General features: G+C 40.7%; 1 protein-coding gene across 4 annotated transcripts in view; it reads left to right on the top strand.

The window, feature by feature from the left end:
• The window catches only part of sgcd (sarcoglycan, delta (dystrophin-associated glycoprotein)), a 171,171-nt gene extending 144,257 nt beyond the window's left edge, over positions 1–26,914 (top strand). For all 4 annotated transcript variants that reach the window (XM_083564419.1, XM_083564420.1, XM_083564417.1 and 1 more), the window contains exons 6-8: positions 13,537–13,609; positions 22,888–23,011; positions 25,979–26,914. In XM_083564419.1, the coding sequence (XP_083420545.1) occupies positions 13,537–13,609; positions 22,888–23,011; positions 25,979–26,152 (371 nt within the window). In that variant the 3' untranslated portion in view covers positions 26,153–26,914. The remainder of the gene's footprint in view (positions 1–13,536; positions 13,610–22,887; positions 23,012–25,978) is intronic.
• The last annotated feature ends 370 nt before the right edge of the window (positions 26,915–27,284 follow it).

Below are 27,284 nucleotides of genomic sequence, written 5' to 3'. Positions count from 1 at the left end.
ACCCATTCACTGCTAAAGGAATTACAACCCACCCTCATTTTATAGAATTTTGACCAATCCCACAGGATCTCAACATTTCTTACAAGAATTCTGACCAATCCCACACATTCCTGTCCTCTATTAAAATAATTCTGACTATTTAAACACAATCCAACCCTCTAGTGAAAGAATTCACATTAATCCCACAAACGTTTTGAGGAATTCTGACCTTTGTAAATTAAACCCAACAGTATCTCATCCTCTCTGCAGGAATTCTGACCAATACCACATGATTCTAGAAAGCACACTGAATTCCATCCTCTGTTGGGGGAATTGTAATCCACCTCTATTTCTTTTATGTTTCGACTAATTCCACACAATTCCTCTCTTTTTAAGGAATTCTGATTACCATATTCTTGTCCTCTATAAAAGAAATTCTGACCAATCCCACATGATTACATTCTCTGTTAAAGGAATCCTAACCCATGTTCCTTTGTAAAAAAAATAATTTACAATTCCCACACAATCCTACACTCTTTTAAGGAATTCAGACCATTCCCACACACAAAATCCACTTTTTTAAATTAAAGAATTCTGACCGATCCAATACAATTCCACACGTTTTTAAAGGAATTCTGACCAATCCCCCCACACACAAAAACACTTATTTTCTTCTTTACAGAATTGTGTCCAATCCCACACAATCCCACCCTCATTTTAAGGAATTTTGATCAACAATCCTGAGTAGTAAAAAAGATTCCAGGAAGCACATTGAATTCTATTCTCTCTAATTTTTCTAATCCATCTCTTTAAAAAATATATTTTGACTAATCCCACACAATCGCACCCCCTTTTTAAGGAATTCTGACCAATCCCACATGATCTCATCCATTTCTTTCAGGAATTCTGACCAATCGCACGTATTCCTGTCCTCCATTAAAGACATTCTGACCAAATTTATTTAAAGTATTCTGACCAATCCAACACAATCCCACCCGCTTAAAAAAATAAAAAAATAAAAAAATAAATAAAAAAAAGGAATTCTGATAATTCCAACACAACCCATCCTTTTTTGAAAGAATTCTGATTCATCCTGCCATGTATCAAAAGGAATTCTGACCATTCTTTACTGAATGATTTCCAACCAGTGAATTCTTTCAGGAATTCTGACCAATCCAGAACAATTCCACCCTTTTTTTTTTTTTAAGGAATTCTAACCAATCCAAAACAAAAACATTCTTTTCTTTCAAGCAATTCTGACCAATCACACACAAACGCCCCTCTTTTTAAGGAATTCTGACAATCCAATACAACTGCACTCTCTTTTGAAAGAATTTTGATCAATCTTGAACTCTATCAAAGGAATTCTGATGGGAATCCCACACAATTCCACCCTCACTTGAAAGAATTCCCATCAATCCCAAATAGTCCCACCCTCTCTTGACCCATCCCCCATGATCCCATCCTTTCTTTAAGAAATTCTTGACAATTTCTCCTGTACTCTATTGAAGGAATTCCGATCGATCCTTCCTGCTGCTCCAGTTATTTTTGTTCGTAGCCTGTAATGGATCTTGATAAGCTTAGTTGGCTCAAGTTCTCAAAATATAAAGACATCAGCATCGCTAAACCAACATGACCCTGAACTGCTGCTGCTGCTGAAACGAATAAAAGAATGAAATGCTTCATAAAGCGCAGAGTAAACAGCGTACGCTATAATGTTAATGATTATGGGTTTTCTTTGTCCTGTAAGCTTTCGATTTGACCTCCTACTCCTGTCCACATTAAATATAATCAACCTGTACTTTTTTGTTCTGGGGTTTGCTGGGAAATGTACATTTTTTTCAGAACCCTTGAAAACTGATCCAAACCCCCTCCTCCAGAAGAGTCCATTCTGGCACTCTGATACTATTAGTGATATAAATGAATTGAAATCTAAAAGTGGTGATTTAATCGGATATGAAGTACTTATTATGGTCTGAGGCAATAAGACTATAGTTCTCTTTCTCTGGAGGCTGTAAATGAATAAGTTTTCAACGCATATTTGCAATGCAAACGCGTCTGCTGGGCCAAATGAGGTAAACATACATTTGATTGCACCATCTAATAACCACAGCACCCTATTGTGTATGTAGATTGAGCTGGCACAGGGACAAATGTAATTAAATCTATCCCTCATATAAAGAGGCTTGATGGTGTGTTTGAATAAATAATTAATCTGCTATTATGTCTGACACATTCTCATGTTTGCATTATGCACCGCTTACACAACTGACACAATTTTGGTCGCACGCTTTTAACGGGACCTAATCTTACACAAAACTCTTAGCGGTTTTTAACGACCATACAAGGACTTCCTGTTGAGTTTTTTCTCTCAGTCTAACATGACTCTGACATCCATCAGGAACAGTTTGTTTTCCTGGCAAAGCTTTTAGACAGTAATGCCAGCGGCACTCCCAGAGGTCTTGGCAGAAGCACCTTAAGGTTCATCATTTATTTATTTCAGTCTTCACTTCACAAGTTCATTCGGCGCGACTCGACAAAACTGATTTACACCTGTCAAAAAAACAACAACTCACATTATCACATTATCAGGTCATTTTTAAGATTATTTAAGCGTTTGTTCAGTGGTTGAATATCTTATTTGGTTTTGCTGAAGAGGAGGATATTTGGCTTTTCAAACTTCAAATTCAAAACAACAAATTTCTGTAATATACTTGGGTTCACACACCGAAATGCTTCATATTATGTTTGTTTCCAGTAAGAATTATAATCATATTCACATTTCTGCTAGTTAAGTAACTGTTAAATATTAATTAATTAATCAATTAACACTAGAGTGAGAGTTATTAAGGGAGGAACTATGGAAGGAACCCATCTTGCATTTTCAGCCAGGCTTGATGAACTCTCCTACTAATTATCTTGTCTGTTGCTTATAACTTGAGTTGTGCCCTTTAGTGTGTAATTAGCATTGCTATGCTCTACAGGGGTGTGTACACTGATCAGGCAGAACATTATGACCACCTGCCTAGTATTGTGTTGGTCCCCTTTGGCTGCTAAAACAGTTCTGACCATTCGATCATCAACAGCATGAACTTCTTCAGCAGTTTGAGCCACAGGGACCAGCCTTCACTCCCCACGTGCATCACTGAGCCTCGGTTGCCCACGACCCTGTCGCCGGTTCACCACTGTTCCTTCCTTGGAGCAGTTTTGATAGATAATGACTACTGCAGACCAGGAACATCCCACAAAAGCTGCAGTTTTGGAGATGCTCTGACCCAGTCGTCTAGACGTCCCAATTTGTCAAATCCTTACGCTCGCACATTTCTCCTGCTTCTAACACGTCAACTTTGAGGACAAAATGTTCAATTGCTGCCTAATAAATAAATCCGCCCACTAACAGATGATGTTATTAGGTGTTATTCACTTCACCCTCATAATTTTATAATGTTATAATGTTACGCCTGATCAGTGTATATACAGTAATGGGATACATGACCTTGATATATGACCTCTGGTGCAACAGGAAGGATTTCAGGAGAGAGTCCAAGAAAACAAAATTGCATGGAAGGGACACACCCACTCACAATACTGTCAATCATAAGGACACTAGCCAATCAGGACTGTCTGTAGGAGCATGTAGAAAGAGTGGACAGTGCTTTCCATCACGTGTGTTATGGTTTATAATGACAACATGGGCAGAAGCTCTTGTAAAAAGCACATGATGGCCTTCACCCTCTTCCTGGTTGGTAGCTGTCATGGTATAGGTGGAGACCTGACAGGTGGATGGGATGTGGCTAAGATAATAAATAAATAAAAGAACAAAAAAATGTTTTATAAGCTGTCCTGAAGAGGGCGCTACAACAAGCAAAAGCATTAGCTTGTTTTACATCAGACCATGCTTGAACAACGACCTCAAAATCCCGTCTGATCTCTCGAACATCTCCCTGTGTGTTTTGCTTTGCCAGTAGGATCAGAATTCACTGCTGTTCCTTGGCAGCTCGCTGACATATTACTTGCCTTGACCACTGCCCCTCCTTGAAGAACCCACTCAGATGACAGTTTATGCACAGAGTAATAATGGCTGCAATTCCACCTCTTCATGACCGCACTGCATGTTCCAGAGCCGAGCGTTCACCCCGAGGGCTTATTGATGGTTTTCACAGTCCGCATTACAAGGCACTGGTGCTTTTATAGGCACTTTTAGAGGTGATTCATGTCCTGTGTCTAAATAGAACTTTCCTGTGAACAATGCCCCGCTTTAAATACGATGATAAAACTCAAGAATAAGCCTCTTCAACCATAAGCATTCTTTACTTCACCACTATTGCCTTCAAGATGATATCTAACAAGCAGCATCAATCGATACGTTCGGCAGTAATGTTTAATGGTGGCTAGTAGCATGTACACGGACTGTAATGTAAGGAGATCACTCTGCACTGGAGCATTTATATATAAATATATATGAAAAAAACTCCAGAAGTACAAGCTACTTGTAGAACTATAGCAAATATTGGACCATTACATATTACAGTAAAATTATATAAATATATATAATTAATAAATGTATTTGGAATTCTCCCTCTATCAAATGAATTCTTACCACTCCCACATGATCCTGTCCTCTAATAAAGGAATTCTGACCAATCACAGGATCTCGTCATCTAGTAAAGAAATTCTGACCAATCCCAAAGAATCCTGTATTCTAGTGAAGAAATTCTGACCAATCCAGCTTGATCTTGTCCTTAATTGAAAGAATTCGGATCACTCCCGCATGATCCCTACAGAAGGAATTTTGACCAGTTCCACAGGATTTCATCCTTTAATAAAGGAATCTTGACCAATCCCAGAGGATCTCAATTTCTAGTGAAGTACTTCTGACCGATCCTGCAGGATCTCGTTCTCTAATAATGGAATGATCTCATCTTCTACTGAAGGAATTCTGACGACTCTAACATGATCCTGTCCTGTAGTCAAGATATTCTGACCAATCCCAAAGAATTGTGTACTTTCTCCATAGTCCCACAGGATCTCGTCCTCTAGTAAAGTAATTCTGACCACTCCCACCCTCTTTAATTCTAAAACAATCCATAATGAAATGAATGAAATTGGAATCAAGAGACTTAGATGCTAGTGTGTGTACGAGATGTGCATTAGTTGCATGCTAGTCCATTGTTTAGCATTTGGAAGTGTTAGTTTAGCTGAACAGCGCTAATCCATAATAATACATGGAGGACATTTTAGCTAACAGCAAACCAATGACCAAAATACATGATATTAACAGATTAAACCAAGTAGCATTAGGCTGCAAACAGGTCACGTGTGAATCTCTTTTTGCTAATAAACAACAAAGAGTTAATTAACCATGAGCTTGAAGAACGTCTTTCATTAGAAGTTGATGACTTTACTCCATATTAAACGTCTCCAAAATGCCGGACAGCTCAGCAGAGTTTATTCGTGCCAGAGAAATGAGAATGAAGTCAGCCAGAACCCCATAAATGCCATTTGTAAGAGAAATGGAAATTATAAGTGTTGGAAAACTATTTAGCGGCCTGAATTAGAGTTTAGTCACGTCCTCGTGAGACGCACCGTCCCCATAAAAAAGGACATCACTTTTTCCTCCCAATTACTTTTATGTATATATCCTCAGAGACCCTGTTATGAATAAGCAGAGTATCGCTTTTATCGCAAACTTCTTTCCGTTCGAAGACATTGATTAGCTTGCATTGTGACAAGGTTTAAAAGGAATCAGGACGCACGCAGGATCGCAGATTCAATTCCTGGAGATCGGATGAAATAAAACGTTGGCCGTGTATCAGACGGCATGGTGGGAGACGCCACGCTGCTCGGCCGCAGGACAGGATTCTATTCTTCATTAATTTTAACAATCTGTGCTTAAAGAGGGCAAAGCAATTAGCACATGTACTCAAGTTCAATGATGTATTAAGCCTTTGCTCGCATTTTTCTCTTAGTAGCTGAACAGCATCTTGACCAGCAAACGCTTTATTATTTCAAAGACTGGACTTTACCGAATTGTAGTTCACACTATATGGACAAGTTCTTTCCAAAATTATTAATGATTCATTGCAAAATATTATAAAAATGTTAATATGCAAAAGTCTGAAATGTGGTTATTTTACTGTACATGCTGAATGTCAGAATCACTGACACATTCAGACTGCGATTTGGTCACTACCAGGGCCTCTCATAGGCATCCAAACACGTCAGCATTTGGTAAAGTCTTTCAGATGTTGTGTGTGTGTGTGTGTGTGTGTGTGTGTGTGTGGGCTGCGGATACTTCAGGATGGCTGAGCTGAGACAGTATAATCAATTACATCACAAGACAGTTGAGGAGGATAATGAAATTTGTGAAAAGGAGAGAATGCGAGGCGGTGTACCACTGCGGTAATTAAAATGCCCTGTGACAGGGGAAGTTGAGAAATAAGCTGCAGGATGCTCACACGTCCCCCTCCTCACCCTCACGTAGCCTCACATAGCGCTCTCGCGGTCAGGAGACGTCTGTGTGGTAAATGTGGATTTTTTTTTTTTTTTTTTACACTAATGATAATTAAAGCTCATTGATTAGTTTTAATTAAATCTCGTTGCTTGCCTGTGGGGCGAATTCATTCAAACCAGACCTGATAATAATGATGATGGTTTGGCTATTTACAGCAGATATATTAAAATTATAATGGTGTAAGTTCTCACACCTAGTCGTTGATTGTAACCATATACTGTGGTCACTTCCCAGCATTGAGAAGTTCAAGCTGTTGACTGAATTGATCGAAATAATGCTTTTTCTTCATTTTATATTTACGCCTCGTTACATCTACAATTCGAATGCTCTGAATCACACACACAGATAAAGTAGTGCCAAAAGATTGAAAAGAATGGTGTGTTTGTGCTGCAACGCTAATAAAAACGAAGGAGTTGGAGTTTCCAGCCAATCACAATCCACCTTTCACACTGACTGAAGTGTAATATAAAGTATATATAGATTCCTGCATTTAATTATACATCAAATTGATGCTATATGTTTGTGAATGTTCACCGATCAGGTATAACATAACAGGTACAACAGGCGAAGTGAATAACACTGATTAACTGATTAAAACTCCCCGAGATGCATAAGGAAGAAACCCTGAGAGGAACCAGACTCGAGAAAGAACCTCATCCTCATCTGGGTGGCACCGAATGTCTATTAGTCAGGCAGCAAGTGAAATTTTGTCCTTGAAATTAATGTTAAAAGCAGGAAAAATGGGCGAAGCGTAAAGAGTTTGACAAATTGTGACGTCTAGACGACTGGGTCAGAGCGTCTCTAAAACTGCAGATCTTGTGGGCTGCTCCTGGTCTGCAGTGGTCAGTAAATAATCACCTTGGCATTGAACTTAATCTTCTATTCTAACTTGAAAAATAGAAAAAAAAATCGATCAATATGTGCATCTAATTATATAATTATAGTATAAGAATAATAAGAATAACAAGAATATAACGATGTCAATATGGCAGCTGTTAAAACATCTCAAAGACACGACGCGGTCAGAAAGTATATAATCAATTTAGAATAAATTATAATTATCCGTCGAAATCCCCAAATTCACACTGCACGCTACAGTTCATTGGCTCGGGCTCGGATGTTTACCCTACCTGATTTACGGAAAAAACAGACCCGTGTTAAGATTCCCTTAAGGAGGAAATAAAGTTGCCACATTTCACAGCTTTTTCATTGCTGAATAGGAAATACGCTGATCCGAGTGACCATCGGCTTCCTGTCAGGTGACCACAGCGAGTCGATGACAAACAGTCTATAAAAGTCAGTGAGTTATGTTGAAATCGTCGCTCTACCTTACGTGCTTTTCTCCTCCGGGACTCGAGAGAACTAAAATAAATCTCCGGTATTACACTGCAGATCGGATTCTTTCTCGAGCCCCGGATGGCGTTGTCCGGGTTTGTTTTGTTTTTTCCCGCGTATGGCTATCAGAGATGAATTCGTAAAGCGATGTGGGAAAAACACAGCAGGGTTTTTAGGTTTCTGTGTGTAAGTGTGTGTTGGGTTCGCTTTAACCGATAACCCTCTTATTTACAGCACACAGACGGTCGAGGGGAAATAAATTCAAGCTGAGGCCTGCGCCCGATGACGTGTGGCAAAATTCCCAAATGACCCCAAGTGGTTGGAAAAAGGATTTTACAAAACATTGTAAAGACATCATCGTTAAAAACCCCGTCGTAGCCGGAGATTCCTCCAAAGGTCAAATCAATGACACTGACAGAATATAAAAGAGAGAATTTTACACACACACACACACACACACACACACACACACCGGCTGTAGTCATGAGTGCGACACTTGCAGAAAACAAACCTTCTTGCAAACACCCAAGTTTTTTCATGATCACCGTTAGTGTGACAAATAGCCTCATTTCTGCAGAAGATGTTATCTGGAAGGCTCTGTTCCTTCTCTCTCGCTTGTTCTGTGTATCTGAGGTGTGTGTGAGGTGTGTGTGAGCAATCAGGGGTCTAAAACTATTAACACATTACACCATACGCTCAAACGTTTGCGGACACCTAACTATAAGATCGCTATGTGCTTCTTTTTGAACATCCCATTCCACATTTCGTCTCCAATTGTTCTTATAATGAGCTCCACTCTTCTGAGAAGATGTTCCATCAGATTGGGGTGCAGTCAGAGTCAGAGCTCTATAGCAGGTGATCTTCCACACATTTTCAAACCTTGGAAAGCAGATCTTCACAAAGCTGCTGTTGTGCACAGGGGCATTGTCATGCTGGAACAGGTTTGAGTCTCAAACTTCAAGGGAAAATTTGTATCAAAGACGTCCTGTGCGAATGTGTTTCTCCAATTCTTTTAAGAGAAGAACCGCATACTGTACGGGCGGGAAAGTCAGGTGTTGCAATACTTTTGGCTCTATTATGCTTTTTAAAATTAACCTATTGTTGAAATCCTAATGGCTGATATTAGCAAAGAATCCAAGCTAACTTATACTTTAGAGTAGCAGAACGTTCCGTAGCACATTGAAGCCAATCATCGGGCTCCGGACGCACACGAAGATCCGAGCAGACGTTATTTCCGCCGAAATAACGCTCCAGTATTAGAAGTATAATTGCTCAAACATTTGCTATTGACCGTGAATTGTTGAGAAGGAGAAAATGGCACCAAGCTAAGAATAAAACGCACTCCTGCCTCTTCATTTCTGCACCCATTACACTTAATAAAGCCTCTCAGTAGGCCACTATTTTTGCCTCTCCACTTCCAAATGCCCTTTGGGGTGGTCTTGGGTACTTAAAAATCCCCCCCCCCCCCCAGCTCTTCACTGGAGCACATGCACCGTTGACCTCTTGCAAATAGCCGGTAGATCATGCTACATGACGGCACTCGTACGCTCCGGAGCGCTCTTCACTTCCCGAAAACAAAGAGTCACTCGCACAGTAAAAGGCCCTCCGGCACGCCGGCCACGAAGTCGGACTGTGATTTTTAGCCTGGAATTACTCCGGCGCAGGCGTCTGACAGATCGCTGCAATTTGCCCTCATTTGGCAACCTGCGGTGCGGCGCGTCCGACGGCGAGGACTACAGCAGCTAATGGATGACGTCCAGACTTCGGTATTAATCTCATGGAAAGAGATGTTGTGCTGAGAATTATTTAGGGTTTGAAAACAAAACAATCGCAGACAAGAAAAAAATGAATCTCTCAGCACTGAGTCGTACGGTACCACCGGAAGGATCCGAATCATTACATGATTCTTAAAAACTGGTTATTATCATTCAACATTCATTCTCCCGCTTATCTGTAATCCGGGTCGCGGGGGCAGCAGTCTAAGCAGATTCCCCAGACACTTGTCCATGTCCAGGGATCGGGCTGTCAAGGCCCCCGCCTTCGACTGCTGCCCAATCCTCTCAGCACCGGTCAATTATCAATTATTATCATGATCATGTAAAAAAAACCTATCATTAAAATCAGCTTTATCAATTTAACTTTCGATTTAATGCTCCATCAGATCAACGGTATGTCTCCAGAATCTTTTCCAGTGGCTGGAGAAGAAATAAATACCGCATGTAGATATAAATAAGGTTCATCATCCAAAGATAAGAAGTGGTTTGCACAAAGCCGTAACCCATCACTCGCCCGATCGATCAGGAGCAAAGAGTGTGGATGCCGAAAGGGGTCACGGGCGGCATTATAGTGGAAACGCAAATAATTTGTCCAAATCCTCCACATCCATTTAATATAAAACTGTGAATTATTTTCTTGCAATTCTGTGATTCTTCTCAAAATATTACCAATTCTGTGTTCTCCTATGGCTACGACTTTATACTAAATATTTTGACTATGTTCTGGTAATTTTTACTTTGTTCAAAAATATTCCTACTTTATTCTCGAAATATTTCGAATTTATCCACGATTTTATCGAATTTATTCTAGATTTATTTTATTAAAATTCTGAGAATAAAGTCGAAATTATGAGAATTAAGTCTAGAGTTTATTCTCATAAATTTGGCTTTATTCTCGAAATAATTGGACTTTATAAAAAAAATATTACGACTTTATTCCCAAATTTATTGAATTTATTCCTGATTGACTTTATTCAAATTATGAGAATAAAGTCAAAATATTTCAACTTTATCCTCGAAATAAATAGACTTTATTTAAAAAATATATTTTGACTTAATAGTTTGACTTTTTTCTTTATGTCTTTATTCGCATAATCTTTTTACACAACCGTAAAAAAGGGACAAAAGGTTTGAGATTCAAAAATAATTCTTATAAAAATCTAATTAATCATCCATTATAAGCCTCTAATTGAAAACTTTTCAATAAAACTCAAAGCCTGGTGTCCAGTTTCTGCCAAAACTCCAAACTTTTGCTTGTATCTAAACTTTTGTCTACATACTGTGTGTGTGTGTGTGTGTGAACATTTATCGAACAGAGTATCACTTCCTGCATTAGAAAGCATTCGTATAATTCTTTTGAGCTGCTTCACTCTCTTCGATCTTCTGCTTTATCTTTTTCCTGGGTCTGATGGTATTTCCCAGGCCTTGCTGCGACGCACTCGAGCTCACTTCCTTCGTTTTATTCATCTCCCTGCAGCGACGATTAGCATCTCTGAACTGTGACTGTAGCAAAGAGATGTGTGTGTAGTGTGTGTAGTGTGTAGTATGAAGATTCTGCTGGCACAGCATGGCTGCAGATTAGCACTTTTGCTGCTACAGAAAAAAGAATCAGAAGGTCTCCATTAAACTGTATCAGATAAATAATTGGACATGACTGTAGAACTTCCAAAAAAGTTCCTTCCATGAAAATGGTACACAAATGCAGGCTGTCATGATGCAGCCTGAAGCAATGGACCTGATCCGTGTTCTTCTAGGGTTCTGAGCTCACTGTGGTTCAACCCAATAACAGCACCTCTGAACTTCAGTCCAAAAACCTATTAAATCCACATAAATATATTTTAGGATGTGCAGTTTGCAACAGATGAGGGTTGTGAGCTCTGACTAGTGCGCTCTTTGACCGTCTAATCAAATGAATCTCAATCTGATCGGTTAAAGCAACAGCTACGAGCTACATGGATTCAAAGCTACCAAGAGCCCACACTGTTCATTTATGGCTGAAATCTGATTGGACAGAAACTCTAACCGAATCTTACAGACTTTTGGGAATAATTTATAAAATATTCATGGACAAAAAAATGTATTAAAATTTAAGTCAGTGATACAGAGTTTAGGCCAGAAGAGGACTTGAAGGACTGAGAAGGACTTGATACATTAATACCAAAACAATGCCACCATTTTTGAAGTCTGCATTAAAATTTAAATGTAGGTAAAGGATCAAAGAACCAATAGATGTTTTCTTTTAGTAAGCTCTTAACTGAGATAATAAGCCCCGCCCCCCTTTCAAACGAGACCAGACTTGATTTCCATGCTATAGCTAAAAAAGAGACTTCGAAAAACTCTAATTTTTCTTCTTCTTTTTCTTCATGTTATTAAATACAATCGTTGCTGTAAATGTTGAGGCTTCCAAACGCAAACAGATCCAGCAACTCCAAACCCAACTGACATCGAGTCTGCGTTAGAGAAAACCGTGCAGGAAATTTTCCCCCCTATTTTTATCTATTTGGCCGTCAGGAGATGCAGCGATCGATGTCACAGAGCGTCTGAGAGTCTGAGAGCAGCTTCAACGTTCAGGTGCTCAAATGGGCCAAAAAATCCTGGCCAAGAAACGAAATCTTGTTATTTACTTCAGGTGGATCGTGATTTTTTTTTTCCATCCGAGACAGTGTTTTATTTATTTTATTTCAAGATGTGGAAAGACTCTGGGTTTTATTGAGAGACGCTTGAGCATTTCAGCTTTATTTTAGACCCAATGTGGGATGTTGGAGATCTGTGTGGTGGAGATGAAGTTTTCGATTTTCCTTCTTTTTGTATTATTACACGTGAATGATGGTGTCTCCTGCATGTTTCTGCAGAGAGTCAGCATTCACTAGCTATGATGTTATTTTATCTGGGTCTTGACAGAGTTTCTCTGTCTACTGATTGGAAGCTCAAATCCCAGCACCACCAATGCTGCCACAGCCGGACCCCTGAGCAAGGCCCTTAACCCTCAACTGCTAAGGTGCTTCTTTTTGAACATTCCAGTACACAATTTACTGGGAAAATGTTCCACTAGATTGTGTGGCGATTCTGCGGGTGAGGTGAGGAGGCCTTGTGTTCTGATTCATCTAAAAGATCTTCCACTCCAAACCATGGAACGCTGGCTTTGTGCACAGGGGTCTTGTCATGCTGGAACAATTTCGGATCTCCCAGCTTAAATGAAAGGACAATTTCTTTCCAAGTCGTCCTGTCTATTGGATGGAATAAAAGATCCACTCCAGCTAGAACTCAGTGTTACGGCCCTGCTGGGATCTCCCAGTGGTTAGAAATCTTACCCCATTCCACCTTTATGGCTCTCTAATGCTGCATCTGGAATGAAAACCTGACCCACCTGGAGCTGTTATTACTCTAAAAAAAATATATCTGTCCCTCCTGAGCAAGCTTTGCATATTTTTCTTTTTTTCTGGACAGTGGTATAATTTAAGAGCCTCCCTAAAGGAAATCTCTGTACTGTAAATCCAACGCAGCAGTTTTGGAACTCTAATTGAATTTTTGTTTCGTTACAAGAAAAGTTTTATATCCTGAAAAAGTTGTTCAATGCTGGTGCACAGTTGCTCGGCCTCCATGGGACGACACATATGAAATGGAAGGTACCTTCTTTGTTTATTTGTAAACAAACAGTTTCATTTTATTTTTTGAGGATCATCAAGGTTCAGCTTTGGTTTAATGAGCCGAGCTCACCAGGGAGCCTGAAACACATCGATGAACGTTCATCGATCCAGGGGGGTTGAAGTAGAAACACCTGACCTCATGCCAGCTCGGAAAAAATAGCGGTACGCAGGCGAGGTTATCGTTTATTTACACTGCGTCGGTCAATGTTATAGCTTCGGAGATCATGTCCATCGATTTTAGCATGTTGGTGAGGCGCAGCTAATGTGTTCTGCTTTGTGCTTTCAGGAGCAGAAGGTGCAGTCTTCCGTAACTCGGTGGAGACGCCACACGTCAGAGCAGAGCCCTTCAAAGAGCTGCGGTAAGATGTTCTCTTTCACACATGGGTTTCACACTTGGAAAAAACATGAGCCTAAGACTGTCTCTGATTGGCTTATGTGATGCAGCGGTATGGACGTAACTGGAGGGTTAGAACTGGGGGTTCGGGCTGGAGGGTTAGAGTTGAATGGTTAGAAATGGTGGTGGTGTGTGTGTGTGTGTGTGTGTGTGTGTGTGTGTGTGTTGGGGGGGGTTTAAGGGTGGAGGGTTAGAACTGGGAGGTTAGTGCTGGGGGGTTTGGGCTGGAGGGTTAGAGATGAATGGTTTAGTGCTGGAGGGTTAGTGCTGGAGGGTTAGAACTGGGGAGGGGGGGGGCTGGAGGGTTAGAACTGGGGAGAGGGGGGGGGGGGCTGGAAAGTTAGAACTGGGGGTGTTAGGGCTGGAGGGGTTTAGGTGTGGAGGGTTAGAGATGGAGGGTTTACAGCTGGAGGGGTTAGACCTTTGGAGTTAGAACTGGAAGTTTGGAGATTGGGGGATAAGAGCTAGTGGGGGGGGGGGTTTCTACTCAAGTTTCAGGATCTTATTAAATGAAAAGTAAAAAAAAATAAAATAAATAAATAAATAAATAAATAAATAAATAAATAAATAAATAAATAAATGGTGCTCAGTTATGAAATAGGAAAAATCAAATGACCCATAGAATGAAGCTAATGTCTTGCTACAATGTGAAAAGAAAAAAAATCTCTAAGTTTGATGCTCGTGTAGGTACACAGCATGTTAAGGAATTGATCAGAAATAAAACACAGTAATCCCCCGTTTATCGCGGTGGTTACGTTCCAAAACTGCCCGCGAGATATGGAAAACGACGATAAACAGACGCCACCACAAAAAAATGCTATTTTATGTACAAAGTACTGTACAGTATTAACATTTTATTTCGTTTTATAATTAATAATTATATGTTTAATAATACATTTAATTATTTTGTTATTATTAAAACTCCATAAAAACAATTCCCTATAAGTTTTTGGTCTATTGTGCTCTCCACAAGAGACCATTAAAATCAGCCAAAATAATTAGTGATGTGGCAAATGCAATTCCGCGATAAACCGGGGCGCCAGATTCGAACCGCGGTAAAGCGGGGATTACTGTATTCTTCAAATAACCGATATTGACCATGTGCTACATTTTTCAACATCCTGCCTGGCCAATTTATATTAACAACTAGAATTAATGCTAGGCTAACCTAGTATTAGCATAGAAATTTAAATAAATATAGCTAGTTTCAATTAGAAAATAAACAAAACACTTTTGTTTAGTTTCAAGTAAATGTTATTTGTATTTGTATGGATTTTGTCCCAAAGCAGCTTTAGAGAAATAAATCTATTATAAATATACATAATAGCATTAAAAATCGCTTAAAGATAAATCCATGAGCGAGCCAGTGGTGACAGTGGTGAGGGAAAACCTCCTGGAATTGTATGAGGAAGAAATCTTAAGAGGAAACAGATTCCAACATATAGTTGGAAAAATATAGTAACGCTTCAGTAGTTTTCTGGAGGGAGTGGAATCGTCCAAGATGACCACAACAAGGGGTGCCCTCTAGTGGTCTGGAGGAGAAATTCTTAAAGTGGCCAAAGCACATTCCCAGTCTAACCTAGATGAGATTAAAAGTTAAAAACACAATTTCCAGGTCTTGGCTAGAAAAAAAACATGTTTGCCTCATATATAAATCAGATTTTTTTTTTGATAATTTGTTAAAAATCAGCACCTTGCTGAAATCTCCCAAGCAGCCCCTTAATAGCGGTTGAGAACATCTCGGATCCTGAAGTTGCAGTGGTCTTGCCAGAGGTTAATGATTATTGAATGCAAGATGAATAAAAAAAAAAACAGCAATTTTGTTGTGCACACTTTTACACACACACACACACACACACACACACACACACACACACACACACACACACACACACACACACACAAATCTATTGCTTACACAGGGCTAAAAGCAGACTACAGACTGTTTCAATAAACCATTACTCATCTGATAGATGAAAAGAGAACATGCTTATTCATGTAATGAATTCATTATTTATTTGTTCAATGAAAGAGCTGCCATTTGTAATGACAAACCCAGACAAACAACCAGAGTGTGTTCAAGATGAAACAGGAGCTTTATGGCTCTTTGAACAGTGAGAGTTTATATAATACGATAAAAAGCATCGGGAAGCAATTCGACTCGAGAGGTTGAGGGCTCGATGTTACGTCTGATTCTGTGCTTTTATGGTAAACGATAAGATGTTCCACTAGATTTTGAGTAGATTTGTGAGATTTTATTCAGCCACAAGTGTGTTAGTGAATCAGGTACTGATGTAGGTGAGAAGGAGGTTCCTGGGGTGCAGTCAGCGTTCCAGTTAAATCTTCTATTTATTTGGAACTCACTCCTGAACTTTCAGCCAATCACAATCACACAATCTGCATATATTTGGAGTTTTCTATGTGGCTATTTAGATTCATTTGGCATGGATATGGACTATTTTTATTGATTATATCGCATTGCTAGGCCTTGCTCATTACAGTCGGTGAAATCTGTGACACAAATAAGTTCAGCAGAAGGAATGTTCTGACTGAGAGAGCAGTACAAGAGCCTCCAGCAGGAGCAAAAACGAGGAACTCCCTGATAACATTAAAGATAAGGAATGTTTCATTATTGTGCACTTCGTATTGGAGGTGGTGATACTGTACTGTCGGGTAACGATAGAGCCGGGGAGAAAGAGAGAGAGGAACAGAGGAAGATGGATGTCCGTGTAGCTGGCACCTCCTGTTGTTGGACAGGTGCTCTTCGCCCCTGATCGATGTCCGGATGCTCATCAAAATCTAATTGAAAGGGGATTCTCATTAACTAAACAAACAGGAGAAAGAGCACTGCCAATACTGGAGCATGAGGGAGAACTCACGAGTCAGGAAGTAGCTGAAATGCTGGAGAAAGCGTACACTGCAGGGAAATAATTATAATAAGCAATACATTGCCCATGGGGGCATCAAGTTTTGCAGCGACACACAGAAAATAACCTCGCTCATCGAATTTCCAGCTTTTCATTTACAGATCGGTCATCACCGAACCTGGCAGCCATCATTCACCAAGGTTTAGTATAAGCACCTAAAGCAACGTATATATGAGAAATCTGAGTCACATGACCTGACCAATTAAAAATGAGCAATTTTATAATCTCATGTTACCCCCAGTTTTGCTGATTCAAAGAAACAGGAAGTGTTTGTTTTTTTTCTTTTTGGAATTTGCGTTCCTGCGATGTGCCTCAAGTCGCATCCTCATGTACGTCCCAAAACGATTAAACATCAACACTGCCTACAGAATTATTTCAAAGCCTCCTGCAATTCTGTCTAGCATACGGGATTCTTTTGACCAAATACTTTTGAAAAGAAGGTCATAGTTTTCTCACAGTGACTGTTTAAGTCTCAGATAATGACAACAGTCACAACGACGGCAGAAAGTCTGCAAAAAAAAAAACAGTGTTTAATATTCGAGTACATAAAATCCATGAATTCTTTTAAACCAGATGGACATTTTGGCCGTTCAGTGTGCCACATTTATCTCCGATGTTCAGATTTTTATGAAGTAAACAGAGAGTAAGCTGTTTTGTGACAGGATGAAGGTATGAAAGGAGGATGGAACACAGTGTGCTGAGTGTTTTATGAATTTGAATAGAAGTTTTTATTAGGAAGCATTATATTATTTATTGGAGCTGAAATAAAGAATGGAGCGAGTTCACAAATTAAAGCAAAAATCACAGTCCAGAACAACAAAATTCTTTAAGTGCTGGAATTTTTTTGGAGCAATGAATATGTTTTTTCCATTTGAAACGAAAATAAGATGAAATAAACCCAGACGTTCTTCTCCTGTTGTGTCTGGAGGAAGTTACAGCTCTACCTCTGCCATGTTAATCTGTATTCTATGTGACTCTCAGGACACGCCTCGGCCTCCGTAGTGTTGTGATGCATCATATTTAAGCAGCAGCGGCGGCGCTGAGAGAACTCGTTCGAGAAACGGTTTAGCAACAAGAAATCGATCTGCATATCAAATATTGGTTACAAATAATTGGTCACTTTCTAAATATAGCTCATAATTATATTTTTTTAACCGATGCAAATATGTTCAAGATGATGCAAATGCGAACTTGTATCTGATGCACACGTTTGGAAATCGATGCGTCACATCGTTAACTTTTATGAAGCGAATCAGTGAATCTTATAACTAGTACATAAATACACACATTGAGTTCAGGTACCTGGGGTCAACAGTGCAACGTGAAGAAAAGAGTGCAGGCAGGGTGGAGTGGGTGGAGAAGAGTGATAGCAGGAGTGATTTGTGATAGAAGAGTATCTGTGAGAGTGAAAGGGAAAGTGTATAGGACTGTGGTGAGACCTGAGATGTTGTATGGTTTAGAGACAGTGGCATTGAGTAAAAGACAGCTTTGCTAGAGCTTAACGTTCAGTGTAGAAACAGAGATGTCAAAGAGAAGACGCTTGAAAAGAAGAAAATCAGGACTTGTGATGAAATATATCCGAGGTTTGGTGGATGAGGAAAAGGGTTTGAGGGTTTGAGAATAAATGCGAGATGGTTGGAAAGCGCTCATCTCTTATTGTTTCTGCTCAAGATCCAGGTCTGTCTCCTTTTTTTCTCTTTCTGTTCCCCACAGCCTGCAGGCAGAAGGTGATTTGTAATCATTAAAAGCAGTGCTGCAGATCTGCGGGAGTTGTAGAAGCAGCCCCGGGTGGCCTTGGGGCAGGGTCGATGCTCCAATACGACTTGAAAATAGGCCGGCTCTGTCTCACGCAACTCCATCCGGCCCGTATTTATGAAAGTAATTGTGTGAACGCCGTGTGCCGGGTGCAGGTCAGACTCACCCCAGGGTCCTTTCATTACAGACGACACGTGGCAGACGACGCGTTACTCGTTTGACTCGTAGTAAACAAGTCGTCTGTCACCTTGGAATTCGGTGTTTGTTGAGCCAGTCCTCCTCACGTCGTTACTAACGCGACGGCGTTCCTGCTCTCCAGATAACACCGGGGCACCAATGCCTAGATAACGGCAAGAAAATAAAAACAGACGTGGCGAAGTGACGATTTCGATTCTCAGGCGACGCAGATAGCGAACATCACGAAGCGTTGTGAAGGACAAAATCACATCCCATAATAATGCACATAAATTTACACAGCATCTACGGTGGTCTCTCTCTTTTTTCTCTCAAGCGCTCTATCGTTTTCATTTAGGAACGCAAATCGGGTCGTCTTTATGGAAGCTCGTTGCTGCCACATGAAAAAATTGTCCTATATTTTTTTTTTTTTTCGCAATTCCAACTTTATTTCTGTGATTTTGTCTTTATTTCTCGTTAATCCAACATTATTTCTCACACTTTTGACTTTATTTCTCACAATACTGACTTTTTCTCTCTATTATGGAATTTTTCTTGCATTTCTGCCTCTGTTTTTCACAATTCCTACTTTATATCTTGCAATTTTTCTCTTGATTCCGACTTTATTTCTGCCAATTCGGAGTTATTTCCTTTATATAAAATTAAAGATCTGTAGGCGCTCTGTTTATTAATAATAGTGGTGGTAACGGTGGTGTTGGTGATGGTGTTGGTGATTGTGGTGATGATGGTGATGATGGTGATCGTAATGGTGTAGGTGGTGGTGGTGGTAATAATGTTGATGGTGATGGTGATAATGGTTATGATGGTAGTGGTAATGGTGCTGGTGGTGTTAATGGTGTTGGTGGTGATGGTAATGGTTTTGATGGTGGTGGTGTTTGTGGTGGTGGTAATGATGTTGATGATGCTGGTGGTGATGGTGGTGATGATGGTGGTGATAATGGTGTAGGTAGTGGTGGTGGTGATGGTGGAGGTGGTTTTGATGATGTTGGTGGTGATGGTGGTCGTAATGGTGTGGGCGGTGGTGGTAGTAATGGTGGTGATGTTGGTGGTGATAATAAAGTGGTAATGGTGTTAATGTTAGTGGTGATGCTGGTTGTGAACATGATGGTGATGGTGGTGGTAAGGGTGATGGTTGTGATGATGTTGGTGGTGGTGGTGGTGGTGATTGTGGATGTAATGATGGTGATGTTGGTGGTGATAATGGTGGTAATGGTGTTAATGTTAGTGGTGATGCTGGTTGTGAACATGATGGTGGTGGTAAGGGTGATGGTTGTGATGATGGTGGTGATAATGGTGTAGGTGGTGGTGGTGTTGATGGTGGAGGTAGAGATGGTGATGTTGGTGGTGGTGGTAGTAGTGATGGTGATGGTGGTGATGTTGGTGGTGATGGAGGTGGTAATGGTGATGGTTGTGATGATGTTGGTGGTGATAATGGTGGAGGTAGAGATGGTGATGGTGGTGGTGGTAGTGATGGTGATGTTGGTGGTAATGATGTTGGTGGTGATGATGATGGTGGTGATAATGGTGTAGGTGGTGGTGGTGTTGATGGTGGAGGTAGAGATGGTGATGTTGGTGGTGGTGGTAGTAGTGATGGTGATGGTGGTGATGTTGGTGGTGATGGTGGTGGTAATGGTGGTGGTTGTGATGATGTTGGTGGTGATAATGGTGTAGGTGGTGTTGATGGTGGAGGTAGAGATGGTGATGGTGGTGGTGGTAGTGATGGTGATGTTGGTGGTAATGATGGTGGTGGTGATGATGATAGTGGTGTTTTACTGACGTTATTATTGTATTATTTTATGATTTTATTTTTAGGCTTTGGCTCGTCCAAGCCTCACGCCTCGCTCTCGGTTTCATCTGAAGCAATGCTGAGAAGAATGGCTCATTTGCTGCATTGTCATGTTCTCATCAAGTTCCAGCACAAACAAGAGTTTATCATTTAATTCTCGGCTCGTTATCTTGTCCACACGTTCGCTCGTTATCCTACAGAAACGCCACCTCGGGTCTGTTGGCTTGTAAAGACGTCTCTGTTTGCTGTGTAAACACACTGTGATGTTTTTTTTCCAGTCTTTGTTTTCTTTCTTGCACCGTCTTGGATCAGGAAACTCCAGACGAGTTCATTTCAGATCTATTTTGTAGCAATAATAATAAGTAGTAGTATCACTATTAATAGATTTATTACTGAGTATCAGAATATCAGAATATCTCAGTATAATAAAGAAAATCGAGGCGGCACTGGAGGTGGCAGAGTTGAAGATGCTGAGATTTTGAAATTAGTTTATTAGCAAACATGGGCAGGTAGCAGGTTTGAAGACAAGTGAGAAAGGATGGATGTGGTGAGGGAAGACAGGACTTCTGATCAGAAGGTCATCAGTTCAAATCCCAGCACCACTGCTCAGTTGTATGAATGAGATAATTGAAAGTTGCTCTGGTTAAAGGTGTCGGCTGAATACTTTTCAACATTTAGTCTCTGTTTCCTCATATAATTATCTCCACTCTTCTGGGAAGATGTTCTACTAGATTTTGTGGAGACTCATTTAGCTTCAACGATGTCAGTTAAGTCAGCAAAGGTAGTGATGTAAGTGAGAAGGTGAGAAGGCCCAGGGTGCAGTCAGTGCTTACATTCATCCCAATAGGGTTTAAAGCTTTATAGCACGAGATCTTCCACTCCAACCCATGGAAAGCAGATCTTCATGGAGCTTTGTGCACAGGTGCATTGTCATGCTGGAACTGGTTTGGTGTCCTAGTTCAAGTGAAGGGAAGATTTCATGCTGCATCCAAAGACGTCCTACACAACTGTGTTTTTCCAGCTTTGTGCTTTAAGTCCACTCCGAAAACATTAGATCGCATCGTGCGTTAAGTAAATGTCATGAAAATTGTCAGCAGTAACTATATATTAATTTAATTATGTTTATTATTTTGATATCATTACTTCAAGAATCGAAGCACACGTGCATCACACGTGCATCACACGTCACAGCGAATGTGTTGTTACCATAGAAACTGTGACATATTCGGGAAAAAAAACTGCAAATGTTCAAAGAATAATTGTAGACCTTCTGATTGGGTATAAACCTCCCTTAAAACACAATTATGTAAGCAGCAGTTTTAATTGACTTGAAATGTCATGTTTGAAGTCGGTGTGTGTCCCTGAAGGTTCATCACCGAAAAAAACAACAACACAAAAACCCCTCACAAAGCGACATAAAATAACTCTGACCTTAATTGCCTTCCCAAATAAATCCTACGAGCTTCTGAAGCTCCTTCGCGTCTGAACTCGTGCATCGTTTGAGGCGCAATTACAAAATCTCTCCTTCTCACATCGCATATATTCATGGAAAAAAATGTCATTAGCAATGACGTCTCCTGGGATCTGTCCGGCTTCAGGCGTCTGTCCCTCTCTCTCTCTCTCTCCACCCCGGTACACTAAACCATTCCTCACCCTCTCCACTGTATTTTGCGACGGTACATGGCGTGATTAATTTTAGTTTTTTGGAGTTTAAGACAAATGGATGCACTTCATGAGCACTCAGCGTTTCTGTGTTTTTATTTCAGTGCTGTTTCCTGATGTAAGTCAAAATGAACACTCAGATTTTAAAATTATTTTTTTATAAAAAAAAAAAAAAAAGAAATTTGCTCTGTTGTGGCACCTATTGGGTCTAATCATCATCACCATCGTCATCATCATCATCTATTTCTCAGAGAAGACTGAGGATGTTATGGTTGCGGTTAATAATAATAATGATGATGACGAGGTTAATTAGGATCAGGTTTCTTGCTCATGAAGTCTCAGGACGTTTCTCCTTTGCCACAGTCTTTACTGTCTCTGAGATGTTGTATGGTTTAGAGACAGTGGCATTGAGTAAAAGACAGGAGGTGGAGCAGGAGGTAGCAGAGCTGAAGATGTTGAGATGTTCGTTGGGAGGGATGACGATGAACAGAATTAGAAATGAGTTTATTAGAGGGACAGCGCATGTAGGACGTTTTGGAGACAAGGTGAGGGAGGTGAGATTGAGATGGTTTGGACATGTGCAGAGGAGGGACATGGGGTATATCAGTAGAAGAATGCTGAGGATGGAGCCACCAGGAAGGAGGAAAAGAGGAAGAACAAAGAGGAGGTTTATGGATGTGGTGAGGAAAGGCTTGCAGGTCGATGGTTTGAAAGAGGCAGATGTAGAGGACAGGGGGGTATGGAGATGGATGATCCGCTCTGGCGCCCCCTAATGGAAGAAGCCGAAGCAGAAGAATTCAGTCATTACTGTCTCTCTCATTCAGGATAAAAACATATAGATATTAATTTATGATGCAATATGCAGTTTTCCCGACTCGAATGTGCTCACTTATGTTCTTGACTCTGTCTGATCCTCAGCTTGGAATCTCCTACACGTTCCCTGTACATGGATGCTCCTAAAGGCGTGCAGATTCAAGCCGAAGCTGGAGACATCCAGGCCACCTGCAGGAGTGACCTGCGCCTGGAGTCCAAAGATGGAGAGGTAAATATTCTCGATTCACACACACACACACACACACACACACACACACACGCATGCACGGCGTCAACACGGCGATGTGTTGATCCACTTTGCATTCCTGACACCCCCATCTGCCACGAGTTCACATCCAGACGAGTGCATCGCTAGTCTCCATATGGTCCCTCCTCTTCTGCTGCGCCCAGAGCTTAATATTCAGCCTGCCATACATCAGTGGCAATTACGGCAGATAATCCACGGCCCAACATTTGGAGAGAACCGATAACCTTGTAAGAAGCTCACTTCTTATTGCGGAGCTCGAGAAATCTGAACATTATCACCATATGTTCACAAAATGTATGAATAATTCCAAAATCCTGCGGGTGAGGAAGATTATAGGTCTGAAAGCTTTGTGAAACATCGGCAACACCTACAGTACATCACAGGTGACCCCGAGACCATGAACCAGGAATGTGTCACATACACTGTATAGTTAAAGGGTTTTGGGACGCCTGTCTTTTCCACCCATATGTGGAGCCCCAAGAGGAATTGAGGAGGTCTGGGGTGCAGTCAGCATTTGCATTCATCCCAAAGGTGTTCAACAGGGTTGGAGCTCTATAGCAGGAGATCTTCTACACATGTCCAATCCATGGAAAGCAGATGTTCAAGGAGCTGGCTTTGTGCAGTGTCTGCACTTCGCCTTCATCTTCGGGTTGGAAGATATGGAAGATCTTCTGCTATAAACCCTATTATTAAACCCACCTTTAGAATGAATCCTAACCATAACCTCCTCACCTTCTCACCTACATCAGTACCTGGACTTTACTAACATCTAAATGTATCCCCACAAAATCTAGTGGAACATCTTCCCAGAAGAGTGGAGCTCATTATAAGATGAACTGGAGACTAAATGTGGAATGGGATGTTAAAAAACTGTTTATGGAAGAAGTCTCCAGTGTCATTGAGGAGTTTTTATTGGTCTGGTTTCTCTGTAACATGAAATTTGTATGCAGCTGCTGTAGGATAAGCGAAATCAGGAACTAAATGGTCTCATGGACAATGTTTTTTTTTTGCTCATGCTGTACCATAAATCCCACGGTTTCCAATAGCAACTTCTCTATCACAGTTGGCTCAGCTACAGCACCAACATATTCCATTACAGCAGCTCTTACACTAAAGATACATCGGTTTCTCAGCGGTTCCTCTGAGGTTTAGGAATAATTATTCCCCTTTTTTTTTTTTTAAAAAAAGGCCTCCAGCTCGTTTTCTCACTCAAGCTTTGCTCTACAGCAGATGTCTGGAGAATCAGCCAAGACCACTGCTTAAAGAATGTTCCAGGTCATTTGATGGAAACGTTTCCCCAAGGCTGTCGGTAATGACTCCTTTTACCTTTTTTTATTTCCTGACAGGTTCCTCCACTGGCTGCCGTAATGCTCTCTAGAGTCTGACGAGAGTGTGTGAGAGAGAGAGAGAGAGAGAGAGAGAGAGAGAGACAGAGAGAGAGAGAGAGAGAGAGAGAGAGAGAAAGTGCAATATGGTCCAGCTGGGAAGGTCTGAGAGGTTTGTGTAGGTGCTCGTGTCACTGAGACGGTCTCGCATCGGATCGGACATGCCGAGTCGGACTGTTCCACAGAGGGCGGTTATATCTAATGGGGAATTTTTTTGTTTTTGTTGTGGTCTGGTGCAGTCACGGTGCTGATAAGGTTACCCTTTTTGTCTTGAGCAGAATCCAGAAGGTTTTCAAAGGTCTGTAAAAAATAAATCTTCTCAAGAAGCTGTTCTTGGGAGTGTATAGATTTATTCGAATACAGTATCAGTTTCATTGGGACACCTGGTCATAATTACGGTATGTGATTTTTGAGCATCACATTCCACATTTAGTCCCAATTTACTCCTCTAAGTCCCTCCACTCTTCTGGGAAGATGTTCCTCTAGATTTTGGAGCGAGCTTATGGATATTTGGGCCACAAGTGTGTTAGTAAAGGCAGGTACTGATGTAGGTGAGGAGACCTGGGGTGCAGTCAGCGTTCACATTCATCCCAAAGGTGTTCAGTGAGGATGAGATCAGAGCTCTATAGCAGAAGATCTTTCTCTCCAAAGCATGTAAACCAGATCTTCAAGGAGCTCACTTTGTGCACAGGGGCATCGCCATGCTGGAACAGGTTTGGGTTTCCAAAATCAAGTGAATGCAACATTTTATTATAGCGCCATCTACAGACGTACTGTACAATTGTGTGCCACCAGATTTGTGGTAACAGTTTGGAAAAGAACCACATAGAGCAGGAAAGAGCAGGTGTCCCAATACTTTTGGAAATATAGTGTATATTTAAAATACACACATTATATTGCCAAAAGTTTGCATTCACTTGATTTTGGAAACCCAAACCTGTTCCAGCATATCAATGTGCACAAAGCCAGCTCCATGAAGATCTGCTTTACATGGTGTGGAGAGGAAGATCTGCTATAGAGCGCTGATCTCATCCTTACTAAACACCTTTAAGATGAATGTGAATGCTGACTGAATCCCAGGTCTCCTCACCTTCATCTCTACTTGACTTGACTACTAACACACATGTGGCTGATGCACACAAATGGCTGATTCTCTGACGATCATCATGCACGAGTTGCTGAATGGTTTCGACATATTCGGGGGCTGAGCTCATTGAAGTTCTTAATCTTTCGTCATCTTCCAGTGATGTTCTTCAGCAGTTGAAGCCCGCTTGCCGCTCGAAACTCCTCAAACGACTTGTCGGAGCGTCACTGTATGTCACACGTATGTCATTCCAAAGTCTCTGTGGCAGATTTGTTCAGTTTCATGCAGAATTTCAACCCGCAGTCCGTGATGAAATTGCAGACGTGGTAACGCACGTGGGTCAGAACCACACCGGTTACAACCTTCAGTCTCCAGACTTTTTGATACCACCTCATATAATAGTGACATTTATTGATGTGTTTGTTTGTATATTTATGTATTTATATGTTATTTTTACAGATCACTCTGGATGCTAAGAAGATCAGGCTCCTGCGTCTGCCCGAGGGAAAAGCGTCTCCCTCAGCCACCAGACAGACTGTGTTTGAGGTGTGCGTCTGTCCTAATGGGAAGCTCTTCATCTCAGAAGCAGGAACAGCGTCCACCTGCCAGATCAGCAACAACGTCTGCCTCTAGACACTCTTTTAAACACATACATACACAAATCTACACACACACACACACACACACACACACACACTTTGTTCGTTTTACTCCCCGGAACATCAACACCTGTTCCTCTGAACACCACAACGACGGCAATCGAGTTTCTACTCCGGTGGCGAAAAAAAAAACGTGGCAGGAAAATCGGATGCGACACGCGAACGCATTCTCTTCACACCAAGTACAGTATCGGCCACAACGTAACAACGGTGAAGTGGAAAAAAAGAAAAACGTTTTGTGGTGTGGTTTTTAGCTACTTGTCTTTTCCCAACTGCAATACTGTCAAGTCGGCGAAAAAAAAAAAAAAACGTTTAGGAGATTTTGCAACCTGAAAAAAGGGACACCCTGGAAAGGAGGCGGCGGTCAATCCCTCAATCCCACGATCCCTCACTCCGAACAAAAAAAAAAGAAAACTGTGCTTGCACCAGGACTGACCTGATGCAGCTCTCTGTTCAAAGCGGAGAACAGAACAGTGCCTGTGCCTTAACTCAATGCACTCGTGGAAAGTAGAAGCACATCTCACTGACCTTTTGCCTACATTTCTTTCCCCCCCCTCAAAAAAACCGGGATTTTCACTTTTGGATTTTAATTTTTTTATTCCCCCTAAAAATATTTTAATTGTATTTTTTTTTTTTTCAAGTACAAAAAAGAACGCAAAGGATCCAAATGTCACTGAATCCAACCACTAATCATCAATTCTCCTGTACACGATCAGATTTCTCTTTTTAATGCCAATTTTTTAAATTGATTTTAATTTCCTGTTTTGTAAATTCTCCTAATTGGATTTTTTTTTATTAATTAGTTAATTAAAATGATTAAAATTACATAATTTGTTTAGAAATGTATTACATTTGGTCCTTAAATTCTTCCAATTGCAATTTTTATTAATTCACTCATTTGTTTAGCATGATTTTTTAAATAATAATTAATAACAATTAATAATTAATAATAATTGCTAATTTAAATATTTATAAATTAATACGACAGAATTTGGCCTTTGCGTTCTTCATTAAGTGTGTGTGTGTGTGTGTGTGTGTGTGTGTGTGTGTGTGTGTGTGTGTGTGTGTGTGTGTGTGTGTGTGTGTGTGTGTGTGTGTGTGTGTGT

This window comes from Silurus aristotelis (assembly GCF_946808225.1).
Source record: "Silurus aristotelis genome assembly, chromosome: 16".
NCBI classification, from domain to species: Eukaryota; Metazoa; Chordata; class Actinopteri; order Siluriformes; family Siluridae; genus Silurus; species Silurus aristotelis.
Note: the sequence above shows the minus strand (reverse complement) of the source record. Positions and strands in the feature narration are given on the sequence as shown.